Genomic DNA, 14128 nt, shown 5'->3' on the forward strand with positions numbered 1-14128 from the left:
TTGTTTCTCACTTAAAACTTTTCAGTGGCCCCGTTTTAGCCACATACCAGAATCCAAATAAGGTGGCTTTCGGGCCATCTGTTACCTGCTTGCCCTCTGCCTTGTCTTCCCTCATAACCCTCACCCACCCTCCAGACAAGCCATGCAAGGGCTAGTCATGCCATGTCTTCTTACAAGTTGTCTCTTTTGTTCAGCATGCCCTGGTTAATTAAAGTATATTTATCCTTTTCTTAAAAATTAATTTTATTTTAATAATGTAATAAATATATGTAGATTTTTAAAGAAACAGATACTACTAAAGGTTTATAACAACAAATAGCAGATCTTTGCACCATGCCCTCCTGCCTCTCTGTCTCCCGAGATGGGACTACATTTGACTCTTAGGTGTTTCTTCTGTATTCATCTCCATCTTGCAAAATAATTTGCTTGTAATGCTACTTCTTGACTTTCAAGTTTAGACTACATTGAGTTTCTTTCATAATTCCAGCATAGTTACTGTAGGCGTCATACTCAAGAGACTTAACAACTGGCACCTACAGGTACTGATTCAACCACAGCCAGTTTCCCCAAATGGTATATGTGAGCTAATTACTGGCCCTGATTTTATGCCAATTTTTTGTTAAATTATCAGAATTTATATTATTGTTACCATATAAATATTGTCCAACAGTGAAACAAATAATATACTGATTATGTTAGCCTTCTTACACAATTTTTTTTTCTAGAAGTTGTTAATTGGTACTTTAAAAATAATTTATTCCTCATTGAAAACTCACCATAATCCTCACCTTCCCTATGAAGTCTTGCTGCTAGGCAGAGTTGATTCTCCATCCTGTGTTACTCTTGTGTTACCACCACTGCTGTGTTCACTACAGTATACCTTAAAGATTTGTGGGTCCATCTTCCTTGACAGAACGTGAGCTCCTTTAGGTTAGTGATAACATCTGTTATCTTGGAACCTTCAGCATTTTGCACACTGCCAAGCACACAGTGCTTAATCAATATTTGTTGAATTATGGATAGAACAGGGGTGTACTTACTCCGTGAAGCAGCTTTTAGTATTGAATAGATACTTTTGTGGGCATTTCTCTGATTTCCGAGTCACTTCATACAGATCACAAGCTCAAGTGCCTGTCAGGGTCTAGGCAGTTAAAATGAATGAGGATCCCAAGCATGATGGGGTCTGTGGCATTTAAAGGGGTTGCCTGCTACTTAGCTAGTTGTTGCCATGAAGGTGCTTTAGACCTATGTTGTCAGAGCTTCCATGTTTTCAATGGAAGCAGAAAAATCTAGGTTTAATGTGAACTGTCTTGTTCACATTTGAAAACTATGCAGATTCAGATTTGAAAACTCTGCAGACCAAGAAAACAGTTCTTCAGGCTGGATTTGGTTCATGGCCACCAGCTTATCCTGCAGATTGTGAGTGGGCAGTAGAGGGGCAGTGCACCGTGTGTTTGGTTTCTGGTTTGCGTGAGGATGCCCCCACCTAGGGTCCTCTCCAGGGGCATCTCTTGGCCAGCTGATCCCGGCATGTGGAGTGAGCTTTAGCAGAAGAGATTCTGGGCACAGGCCCCCAACCTGCCAGAATGTTTGGAGGCTTGGGGAGGGTTTCAGTAGAATGAGGACTTCCTCTGTTGGGAAGCAGTGGAGAATGGTGGGTTAGATCACAAGTGACAGTGAGAAGGAGGGCGAGTAGACTTAAAATCATGTACTATACACCAAACCATCTGCCTTTTCTTACATTGCTTAATTTTTACAACAACCTTGAAAAGAAGCTATTCTCATCCTCACTGTACAGATGTTTAATCACTGTGACATATAGTAGTTTTTAATTCCCATCATTAGAACAGGTTAATTCCAGAATTAAGGCCTGCTGATTCTGCCCATGAGGAAAGCCCATGGATTGAAATGGTTTTATAATAATAAAGAAACTGACTGAAATCTTCCACTAGCAATTGATACTGGGATTTTTTAATTTAAAGGTTGTTTTGTTTGTTTATAGATTTATTTATTTATTCTTTCAACGTATGTTGGATATCCATTGTGTTCTGTATTAGATATGAGGATTATAAAGATGAGTTATACACAATTCTTGTGCTTCAGAAGCCCTAAATGACTGTTTGTTTCTGGTTTATTCTAGGTGTAAAAGGTTGGGGCCAGGTATTGGGATGAAAGATCTGAAAAAGTCTAGAAATTTGGTGGCCAAATTGCATTGGTTTTTTTATTTTTTTAAATTTTTATTTGAGAGTTGCTCCTTTTTTTCTTGTTGCAACAAAGAAAATATCTAGTACAAAAATTAAAAAGTGCAAATAAGGAAGATTATGGTAAACGTCTTCTAACCATTGTGAGCAACTCTGCTTACCCCCCTTTCTGACTTTTCTATCCATGTGGATATTTTTTACACTTGTCACACACATATGTGCAGACACACAGATCATCACATTACATCACTTGTCTATAGCTCACTTCTCTTATTTAGAATATGTTGAAATGTTCTATTAATGTTTGAAAAATTTTTTTCATGGCTAAATAGCATTTTATTGCATGAAAATGGTTCCACATATTTAATCGGTTCTCCATTGTTAGATATTTAGGCAGTTTCTAATATTTTATACCCCATGTCATGCAGACTTTTTGTAGCTAAATCATCTTATATATCTTGAATTTTTTTCCTTAGCAAGAATTACTAGAAATGAAATCCTAGGGATTTAAAGATTTATGGATTCAAACACTTGTACATTTTTTTCCTTTTTCCCTTTTACTGCATATAGTACTAAATTGTCCTTCAGAAAAGCAGCACAGATTTATCCATCACAAGTGGATTTCAGCTTCTATTTCTCTTGCAATGCTAGATACCACCTCTTTTTTCTTCTTTAAAAGAATCTTTTCCAATTTGGTAGAAAAGAGTCTCTTTTTTGAAAGGGTCTTTGTGAAAACTCTTCTGGCCTTTGAACTTGCTAGATACTATTGTTCTCTGATACAATACTGTTGCTTTGTGTTATGGTTAATTGGTTGACTGGTTACCTGCCTTAGAAGCTTTGGAGCAGTTTGAGGGTAGAGCATGTCTATCCACTTCTGGATGCTCATGGATGTTTATTGAACTAAATTGAAATACAGAATTTGTGTAGGTTAGAAACTATTGGCTAGATGTTTAAATTTCAATACAACCAGTGGGCAAGTTATTCTATTTCTGCCAGTTACATAATGCTGAGTAGTTTAATTGAGCATTGGTTACATGCCAGGATTGTACTAAGTGCTTTGCATACATACCCGGTTGAATCCTCACAACAATGCTTTGCAGAAGAGATAATCATTTCCACTTTGCCAATGAGGAAACTGAGAAGCTTGCCAAAGTGCAATGGCTGCGAAGTGGCAAAACAGGTCATGAATGCAAGACCAGCTAACTCCCAAACCATTTTCTCTCTCCCTAAATGTCTTCTGCTGGGCTCCCCTCCCCTTCTCCAACTTCTTACAGGCATTTCAAATATATATAAAAGCAGTGAGAACAGCATATTGAACCTTGGTATAACCCCCTGCATGCTTCAACAATTACAATATGTGGCCAATCTTGTTTCATCTATACCTTTGCCTCACTACCTTGCACCCCTCTTCCCTTCTTGGATTATTATTATTATTATTATTTTTTGGTATCATTAATATACAGTCACATGAGCAACACTGTGGTTAGTAGACCCCCCTCATTATCAAGTCCCTACCTCATACCCCATTACAGTCACTGTCCATCAGCATAGTAAGATGCTATAGAGTCACTAATTGCTCTGTGCTATACTGCCTTCCCCATGCCCCCCTGCTACATTATGTGTGCTAATCGTAATGCCCCTGTTCCCCTTATCCCTCCCTTCCCACCCACCCTCTTCAGTCCCTTTTCCTTTGGCAACTGTTACTCCATTCTTGGGTTCTGTGAGTCTGATGCTGTTTTGTTCCTTCAGTTTTTCTTTGTTCTTATACTCCACATATGAGTGAAATCATTTGGTACTTGTCTTTCTCTGCCTGGCTTATTTCACTGAGCATAATACCCTCTAGCTCCATCCATGTTATTGCAAATGGTAGGATTTGTTTTCTTCTTATGGCTGAATAATATTCCATTGTGTATATGTACCACATCTTCTTTATCCATTCATCTACTGATGGACACTTAGGTTGCTTCCCTTTCTTGGCTATTGTAAATAGTGCTGTGATAAACATAGGAGTGCATATGTCTTTTTGAATCTGGGCTCCTGCATTCTTAGGGTAAATTCCTAGGAGTGGAATTCCTGGGTCAAATGGTATTTCTATTTTTAGTATTTTGAGGAACCTTCATACTGCTTTCCACAATGGTTGAACTATTTTACATTCCCACCAGCAGTGTAGGAGGGTTCTCCTTTCTCTGCATCCTCTCCAGCATTTGTTGCTCCTATTCTTTTCTATGTTGGCCATCCTAGCTGGTGTGAGGTGATATCTCATTTTGGTTTTAATTTGCGTTTCCCTGATAATTAGCAATGTGCAGCATCTTTTCATGTGCCTGTTGGCCATCTGAATTTCTTCTTTGGAGAAGTGTCTGTTCATATCCTCCGCCCATTTATTAATTGCATTATTTGCTTTTTTGGGTGTTGAGGCATGTGAGTTCTTTATATATTTTGGATGTTAACCCCTTGTCTGATATGTTATTTACAAATATATTCTCCCATACTGTAGGATGACTTTTGTTCTGTTGATGTTGTCCTTTGCTGTACAGAAGTTTTTTAGCATGATGTAGTCCCATTTGTTCATTTTTGCTTTTGTTTCCCTTGCCCAAGGAGATGCATTCAGGAAAATGTTGCTCATGTTTACATTTGAGGGGTTTTTGCTTATGTTTTCTTCCAGGAGTTTTATGGTTTCATGACTTACATTCAGGTCTTGGAACCATTTTGAGTTTACTTTTGTGTATGGGGTTAGACAATAATCCAGTTTCATTCTCTTGCATGTAGCTGTCCAGTTTTGCCAACACCAGTTGTTGAAGAGGCTGTCATTTCCCCATTGTATGTCCATGGTTCCTTTATCGTATATTAATTGACCATATATGCTTGGGTTTATATCTAGGTTCTCTCATCTATTCCATTGGTCTATGGGTCTATTCTTGTGCCAGTACCAAATTGTCTTGATTACTGTGGATTTGTAGTAGAGCTTGAAGTTGGGGAGCGTAATTCCCTCCCCCCCACTTTATTCTTCCTTCTCAGGATTGCTTTGTCAATTTCGGGTCTTTTGTGGTTCCATATGAATTTTAGAACTATTTGCTCTAGTTCATTGAAGAATGCTGTTGGTATTTTGATAGGGATTGCATTGAATCTGTAGATTGCTTTAGACAGGATGGCCATTTTGACAATGTTAATTCTTCCTATCCATGAGCATGGGATGTGTTTCCCTTCTTGGATTATTTTAAAGTAAATCTTAGATACGTTAATTTATTAATAAGTATTTAAATATCTCTAAGATACAGGAATTCTGTTTTTTTAACCTAAACCACAATATCATTTTTATGGTTTCATCAGTTATAACAATTTCTTACTATTGCTCTAGGTCTGGTCAGTGTCAAATTGCTCAATTAGCTTATTAGTGATTTTTTACACTGGTTTGTTTGAATCAGGTCTATACAAGGATTACATGTTGTGTTCTAAACTTCTAAGCACAACACAACTAGGGTCCTCCCTCTCCCATACATTTCCATGATGCCTGCCCTTCTCAGACTGAGATTCTTAGCTGTAGAAATACGAAATTTTAAAATAATTTCCATGAATTAAATATCTAGTTTACATTTCCCCTGAAGGAAGCCCACTGAGGAACACTGGGTCTGTGTGGAGTGGAGAGAGCGTGTTGCCACAAGGGGTCATCACCCATTCTCCTTGGACACTCATCCAGGGTCTGAGAACTCTCTCTGTTTTTCTGCTTCTATGATGTCTCTATCACAGGTTATGGTTGAGTCTCCCCACTTAAGATGCATAGTTAGATCTAAGTGATGCTGGATTGAAAACTATGTATTTAGTGCTGAGCTTAAAAAATGAGATTTGCTGGCCTGTGAACTACCCCCTTCCCTCCTCCCACCTGCCCCAACCTTGCTGTGGGAGAATGTCTTGGAAATGGAAGCCATGAGTTTGTTATTTTCACAAACAGGTCATGACCTTTATAGAATTTTTCACATTGAAGAAAGTTTCAATTTTTCATGTTTGTTTTGGTTCTGTTTTGAACTTGAAGGTCTAGTGATCCTCCACTGTGTTGTGGCAGATGAGAATTCAACCAGAAGTTCAGAAAATGAGGGCCTTCTCTGTGGAGATCCTGGAGCAAACTGTGCAGGTAATGTTTAACAAGCGACACTTCTGTGTTTTATCAGCTTCATATTCAATCTGGGAAGACTGATCTTCCTAAGTTTAATTTTTGAAAGTATAATAATATAAAACTAGGTAGTCTTTTGAGCACATACTAATGTACCAGGCACTCTGCCTAGTCCTTTACATACAGGAATTCATTCACTCCTTGCAAGACTTCAGTAAGTTGGATAATATTTTTTACTATATTTCAAGGTGAAGCCTAAAAAGATTAAGTAACTTGCCAGAGGTTACACAGATAGGAAATAGCAAATGTGGGATTCACACTCAGGTATTTCTGATTTTAGTGCTTCCCTTAATCATACTATTTTAGGTTCTTGCAGATATATGCTCCAGATTCCAGAGTGTGATATCATGGATTAGGTTCATAGAAAGTTGGCAATTTCTATTAAAATGAAATTCTTTTTCTATTCCATAAATTAAAATAGGTGAAGAAGGCAATGACTTTTACATATTTTACCTTGAGGATATTTGAATTAGTATTCTCAAAGTTATTAGTCTAAGGCAGAGGTCAGCCTTAGTAAAGGATCAGGTAATAAGTATTTTAGGTTTTATGGGCCATGCCCTCTTTGTTGCAATATTCAACTCTGCCATTGTACTGTGAAAGCAGCCATAGACATTATGCAAATGAGTGGCTGTGGATACATTCCAGTAAACCCTTATTTAGAGAAACAGGTGGTGGGCCAGATTTGGCCTTTGGGCCATAGTTTGCTGACTTCTGGTCTTAGGTTCTATCTATCCTTTATAGATTGTATGGTCTGGTCTACTACAGGGATTGTTTCTGATTTAAAACAAAACAGAACAAGACTCAGGCCAATTCTAAAAGTAGGGTGGAATGGAGAAGAGCCTCCTGTATTCTCTGGAAACTTTTCCAAGCTGGGGGTGTAGGGACTTGCTAAGTGCTCCTTTCCTAGCACCCTAGGGAAGTTGTAACTGAGCCAGGAACATGCTGAGCAAGTCATCCTGCTGTGAGTCATCAGTTCCAGCCCAGTGTTCCTCTTTCTTTCCTCATGCTAATGGGTGATCTAGAGATTGCTGTGGAATCCAGTGGTGTCTTAGGTCATGCTTGTGTGGGTCTTGTCACCCATGTAGGGAGAAGAACAAGGCCAACTTTATGTGTTTGTGTGTTTTTCTGCAGTTGAATTTCAAATGTCTTTAATGATGGCATTTTCACATTTCCTTTGGAGATTATTCCATGATTTAATGATTGGCATATTCAGAATCTGTCTCATCATCATCCTAAATGTGTTTTCTAATGTTTTTTATTGTTGCAAGAAAATTTATCATGAGATCTACTCTTACAACAAATTTTTAAGTATATAGTACAGTATTGTTAACTACAAGTATGGTGTTGTACAGCAGGTCTCTAGACAGTTCTCATCTCACATAACTGAAACTTTATACCTCTTGAACAACAACTTCTCATTTCCCCCTGCCTGCACGAAGTCTCCTGTAATCATGATTCTACTCTCTTCTTCTATGGATTTGGTTGTTTAGATACTTTATATAAGTGGAATCAGGTAATATTTGTCCTTCTGTGACTGGCTTTTTCACTTAGCATAGTGTCCTTAAGGTCCACCCATGTTGTTACATATTACTGGATTTCCTTTTGTAAGGCTAAATAATATTCCATTGTTTTTATATACCACATTTTCTTTATCCATTCATTGCTGATGGAAATTTAGGTTGTTACTACATCTTGGCCATTGTGAATAATGCATCAATAAACATGGCAGTGCAACTATCTCTTTGAGATCTTGATTTCAGTTCTTTTGGATAAATATCCAGAAGTGGGATTGCTGAGTCATATTGTAATTCTATTTTTAATTTTTTGAGGAAAATCCGTACCATTTTCCATAGCAGCTATAGGTTGCATTTTCAGTTGATTGTTTCTTTCCTCTGCAGCAGAGTTTTAGTTTGTTTAAGGTCACACAGTAAGCTGCGTAGCCTGACATGAATTTGGAGAGACTGGCTCTAAAATGTGTGTTGTTAATCACCATGCTAAACTGTTAGAACCATGTGGGAAGATCCAAATGCTGAATATATGAGGGAGATTCTGGAGAGTAATTGCTTGAAAGTAAAGTCCAAATAAGGACAAAATATTCTTGAAAAAGAAATTACTGTGAAACAGGGCAGATTGTTTCTGTTGACTGGCAAGTCACTTAAGCTTACTGTTGTGACCTTGGGCAAGTCACTTAAGCTTTCAAAGACTCCATTTATAACCTGTAAAATGAAGAAGTGAATTAGATAATCTTTTGGAGTCATACCTGTTTCTAATTTTATGATTTTATTTTCAAATAGCCCCAATATCTAAACATTCCATTTTGAGTTTGCCATTTTCTAACTTGAGTGAGGCATTTATTCATTCCAGTACTAAAGAGCACCTTCTATTCAGCAGGCCCTGTTCTAGGTACCAAAGATACAGCAATGAACAAGATGGTCTAAAATGTGGTCAGAAAGGTACTGGGGAAAGAGCGGTTATAGGTAGTGTCACAAAGAGGCTTGCTAAGGATTATATGACTGTCAGTTTTTATTCTGAGTGAGTTTTAATAGCATCACTCTGGTTTCTATGTGTAGACTAGACAGTTGGGAAGGAGGGCTCAGGCAGAGCAGGGAGATGAGTTAGAAGTTGTTGCCATGGAGACTAATTCTAGCCTGGAGATGATGGGTTTAGACCAGTGTGGTGGGGATGGAAGGATGATTCTGCATATATTTTGAATACAAGCAATAGGATTTTCTGGTGAACTGGATATAGAATACAACAAAAAAGTCAAGATGACTCCAAGATTTTTGGCCTGAATAACAGAAAGATTGTAAATACCACTTACTGAGATGAGGAAAGACCAGATTTGAAGGGGACAGTCAGATGTTCCATTTTGGAAGTGTTAAGTTGAAATGCCAGTTAGATACCCAAGTGGAGATGTTAGCTGGACACTTGGCATTGAGGGAAGAGATCTAGGATGGAAACATAAATTTGGGAATTGTTACCATAAAGGTGTTTAAAGCCAGGAAACACCCATGGAGGAAGTGTGGAGAGAAGAGATGAGAAAGCAGGGAGTCCCAGTGCATTGAAAATTTAGAGGTTGGGGATAGTGAGGAACAACCAGCAAAGGAAGTGAAGGAGGTATCATCCCCGTAGAATTCCATAGCATACGCTCTTGAAAACCAAAGAAAATGCAAGTTTTCTCCTGTCCATTGTTCTTCGTTTGCCTGCCCCAGCTAGGAATAATTTTAATATAGGCAGATAAACTCACACTTCAACACTGGATTCTTTTTCTTCTTTTAAAGGGGTAGGATGGAAAAGGCAGCTCTCAGGGGAGGCCCACTCTGGTAAGCTTTCAGTGGTTGGCATAGCCCTCCTAGCTAAAAGACTTGCGGAGCTGGTCTGATTAGCCCCCTGTATGAGCATATTCCAGCAGCCCAGGAGGGTTAATGACTACAGTCTGTGAGACCTGCTTTTCTTTTCCTGGAGTAGTGACCCTTTCACATTTCTGTAGGAAATGGCATTGGATGTAAGACAAATGGGAATCCTCCTATACAATAAATTTCCCAAGTTTACACTTCTTCAAGGGTACTGTGAATTTACATTCCCCTGTCTCGGGGAGATGGCTGGCAAGATAAGAAAAAAAATTAACTTAAAAAATATAAACCTTTCTTCCTCTCCTCTTGGCTTAAGGAGGTTGTAAAACAAGGAAGCCCCTCTTGGGAAGATGCCCAGAAGCCAAGGCCTAGGATATTATAGCCTCAGGCTCTGCTCTGTAGGCTGCTCTAGCGTCTCCCTCGTTTAAGGTCAGCTGTCTATCCATGTGAGAAGGTGGATTTGTAGGTATTTGTTTGCCTTGCTCTCTCTCCTTGTTAACACTGTGGGAATTTTATCTCAAAATTTAACACCCCCATTTAGATCTTTTAGAGAGAGATTTAGTTATGTATCTAACCAAGGGGTTAGGGTTATTATGCGGTTATAAACATTGTAATGAGCATTACAAAAGAGCATTGTAATAATAACCATATGTTACCTTTAGAATTGATTTCAGAAGAGCTGCTCATATTACCATTTACAAAATCATTAAATAGATTTGTAAAGAGCACTATTGGAATACATCAGTGAAGGCTTTATGAAAAATAGACCTAACATATCAGTTCTGAAGAGCTGTAAACACAAAGGCCTCCCAAAGCCTGTTTTGGCTTGTCCTTGAGAATAAGAATCATATACAAGAAAGACTAGGGAACTATGCTTTTTTATCAAAGCATCCATCAAATTAGGGAAAATTCGATATTTAAACTAAGTCATTTGAATGTCTGTGGTATTCTTCCACTTTGTTTGGCACATGAGAATCCATCACATCTCATTATCCTTATGGCCCAAGGAAGACAACTACTTCTTGTCTATCTGCCCACATGATCAAAGAAAGAGTTCTTACTTTTGATCCCTTCTACTAACACTTGGAATCAGATTTTGTCATGCACTGATCTGCAGTGACCCTTGTGGTTTCTTACTTAATTGGCTTTAGAATCTTTGGACTATGCATGCCATGAAGAGATTGAGATATATTACCTGTGGTGCCCATCCACTTATGAGATGGTGTTGCAACATGGCCCACTAACGGATATGGTTTTCCAGGGCAGTTCTGTGGGACAGGCTCATTCCCAGAGGAAGGCTTTGGCTTTAGGCATGTGGGTTGGAAAAGAGTAAGGTGGGAGGAAAAAAGATTAATTAATTTCCACTACTCCCAGTATCAGGAGACTCTTCATGGCTGTTACATTTTCAAGACCATATGGTTCACTTCTCAGCAGAGATACACAATACTTGGGACTAATTCTTTGGTCACAGGATTAACTTTTCCTTCCTGATAACCATCTCTGGAATGGTAGGTTAGATTTTGCTCTCCCCTGCCCTCTGTCATCAGGTCTCATGATACGCAGGAAATATTAGATGTCAGTTGTTCAATGCTCAGGTAATGTGATTTTGATGAATATTAGATAAAAGCAGCCAGCATTTTAGGTGCACTTTGAAAGGGGGTATGTTGGTAAGGCTTTTCATTTCTATTAGAGAAGAGAGAGTCCCATCTGGATTTGGGGGGCAGTATGTGTGATTTAATTTCTTCCTTTCAGGTTTTAAAGTTCCATAAAGAAATCACGGTAATTTTTTGCTTGCTGGCATGGAAGGGTTTTTAAATCCAAATAATGCTGGGAATATTTAAGAGCATGCTCATTTGGCAAAGGAGAAAACTTTGTGAGCCATCAAAACAGGGCCTGGGAACCATTTCCCCAGCATGGATTTGTGCTGCTTGGTTGAACCGAGGCTGACCAAATCGGTGTTTCCAGCAGCCGCTGGGTACAGCATTTTCTGGTATCAGGCTCGGAGGTGTGGTGTTTATTAAAAGGCCAGCTGCATTTAAAGGGGTGCAACAACATAGAGGAATTTGTAAAGTTCAAGACACTGAGCCAAATGGCTTATGTTTAAAGTCAGGTGTGCTTTACAAAGTAGGAAAGATCCTTCTGGATCACAGCGGATCTGTCACTAAGTCTTATTGTTTCTTATCTCCTTGACCTGCATTCCTCTGCCTCCAGCCCACATCACCTATGTCTATCTGACCCAGCTATACATTGGTTTTCTCCTTGCCCCTGGCATCTTCCTGCTCTAATCCAGGCTTCACTCTCTTATCCGATGCATAGAGAAAACGCTTCACAGTTGAGTTTTTACATATACCATTTAATTTAATCTATCAGAAACTTCTTCAGCTCAGTCTCTCTTACCTTGAATTTCAAGTGTAAACCCTTCAGCCTACTGACATTTGTTGCCCCTGACTTTCATTCACGGCCGTCCCTGGCTGCTCCCCTTCACGTCTCTTCCATTCCATTAAATCTGCCTCCCTCCCCCTTCATTAGGCATGCATATTCCTGACCCTGAGCTTTTGCTCCTGACATTTCCTTTAACTCAATTGCTTGCTCCGTTCCTCCTAAAAAAAATTCTGCATTTTACAGAAAACGTTCTCTAGTTAGATAAGCACTCTTTGTAGTAATACAAGATTTCTCTTAGAATTGTCAAAATTTTTAAGATTCTAGAATCAGCTCATTTTCTGAGGGCTTTGTTGACCTAGGCATTTTACTAGGAATTTCTATATGCATTCTTTATTTGAGCCTCTCAACAGCTCTTTAAGGTAGATGTTATCATTTTCACAAATGAGGAAACTGAGGCCCAAGCAGCTTAATTACTTTGCCTGGACCCCTATGGCTAAAAAAAGGCAGAGCTGAAAAACTAAATTCCTTCCTCCTAATCCACTGTCTTTCCCGCTGTTTTCTGTGTACTGTCCCTGTGTGTATGGTTGCCATGGTTTTTGCTGCTGGTTGGTTGCTTATTACTGTCCCTAATTTGTTCTGTTAGATTTAGATAGTTAGATAGACTATCCTTTATTCCTTTGGTGTTTCCCAGTGGAAATAGGAAGTACTCAACGAATAGAAGCTAACCAATTTATTTACCAAAATACACAGACCTCTGCCTTTGAGACACTTTGCAGTTATTCCTGGGAGAAATTTCATTGAGAGTCCCATTGATTGGCACACATGGGAGCAAATGTCTGGCACATACAAGCAGTCAGCATGCATGGTAATCAAGTCACCCACCAAAACTAGGTCAGCCTGTTCTTGAGAAATATTCTGCCACCCGCTGAAACTCTGTGAGCATCACAGGCTAGCTGTATATAGATCATATAGAGTTCTTTGCGATTCCTTTTTCTGTTAGCCCTTGGCAATTTTATGTACTCATTTCATAATATTAATTCAGAAGTTTAGTAGTCATTGCTCTTGATAAAAGGATTGTTTAATGCCATTGGGATGCCAGGTACCATACCAAAGCTAGTGTGGAAGGCCCTTCTGAAGTGAATATCCTGGTCCACCTGGCTCCACAGGTGTCTAGGTCCTGTGAGCTGTTCCATGCCAGGATGTGGGAAGTCTAGCCCTGGGCTGGAGCTGGCTAGTTAGCTGTTTTTCTCTGGGTGTGGGCACATGTCCATTTTGAGTCAACACATGGGGCAGCTGGTTAGCATTTCTGTGCTGTTTCTTTTGTTGATCCTTATTTATTAAAACTTATTATATGTAAGCCATGGATAAATTATTGCATATTATTGTCCCCAGTTGAAAAGTTTGGCAACCAAGACTCCAAAAAGTGAGACAAGGGAGTCTGTGCTAGATTGAAATCCTAGATCTGAAACTTCCAGTACTTTCCACCTTCTTCAGGGCAAGAGAAATCTTCCAGGGGTCAAGTGAGAGGGAGCCTCTCCCATTCAGGCAAGCATGACTTCTGGGTGCATCCAGCTGAGAACAGATGATGACAGCTACCTGCTGAGCAGCTGCTTGGAGATGCTTCCCAGCAGAATGGCTGGGAGCATGGATTTTGGGGCAAGAGCTCCTGGGTTTGAACCCCGGTTCTGCCTCTTCCTAGCTGTGTGGTCTTGGAGGGGAACTTAGCTAGTTGTTGTGCTTTGCTCATCCATAAATGGGAGATTAGAATGGGGCTTACTGCACAAAGCTGTTATGAGCATTACCTGAGTTAATATATATATAGCATAATGACCAGTATACTTTAAGAAAAAATTTAAAGAAAACTTAAGAAAAATGCAAGAAAAAAAAAACAAGAAAAGAAAAGGAAAAAAGAGCTCTTCTCTCTTTTCAGTGCCATCAGCCCCATGACTCTGATAACCTTCATGAAAAGAATGTAGCCTTGTCTCTTACCACAACTACGCCTTAGCCTTTAAATCACACCAGTGTTT

The 14128-nt window shown here is 39.2% G+C and overlaps 1 protein-coding gene across 1 annotated transcript in view; it reads left to right on the forward strand.

Moving 5' to 3' along the window:
• The window catches only part of BTC (betacellulin), a 74081-nt gene that overhangs the window by 46935 nt on the left and 13018 nt on the right, over positions 1–14128 (forward strand). Inside the window, exon 4 of the mRNA XM_073238076.1 lies at positions 6229–6327. Coding sequence (XP_073094177.1) covers positions 6229–6327 — 99 coding nt within the window. The remainder of the gene's footprint in view (positions 1–6228; positions 6328–14128) is intronic.

The sequence above is a fragment of the Manis javanica genome, chromosome 5, assembly GCF_040802235.1.
Source record: "Manis javanica isolate MJ-LG chromosome 5, MJ_LKY, whole genome shotgun sequence".
In the NCBI taxonomy this organism is placed as follows: domain Eukaryota; kingdom Metazoa; phylum Chordata; class Mammalia; order Pholidota; family Manidae; genus Manis; species Manis javanica.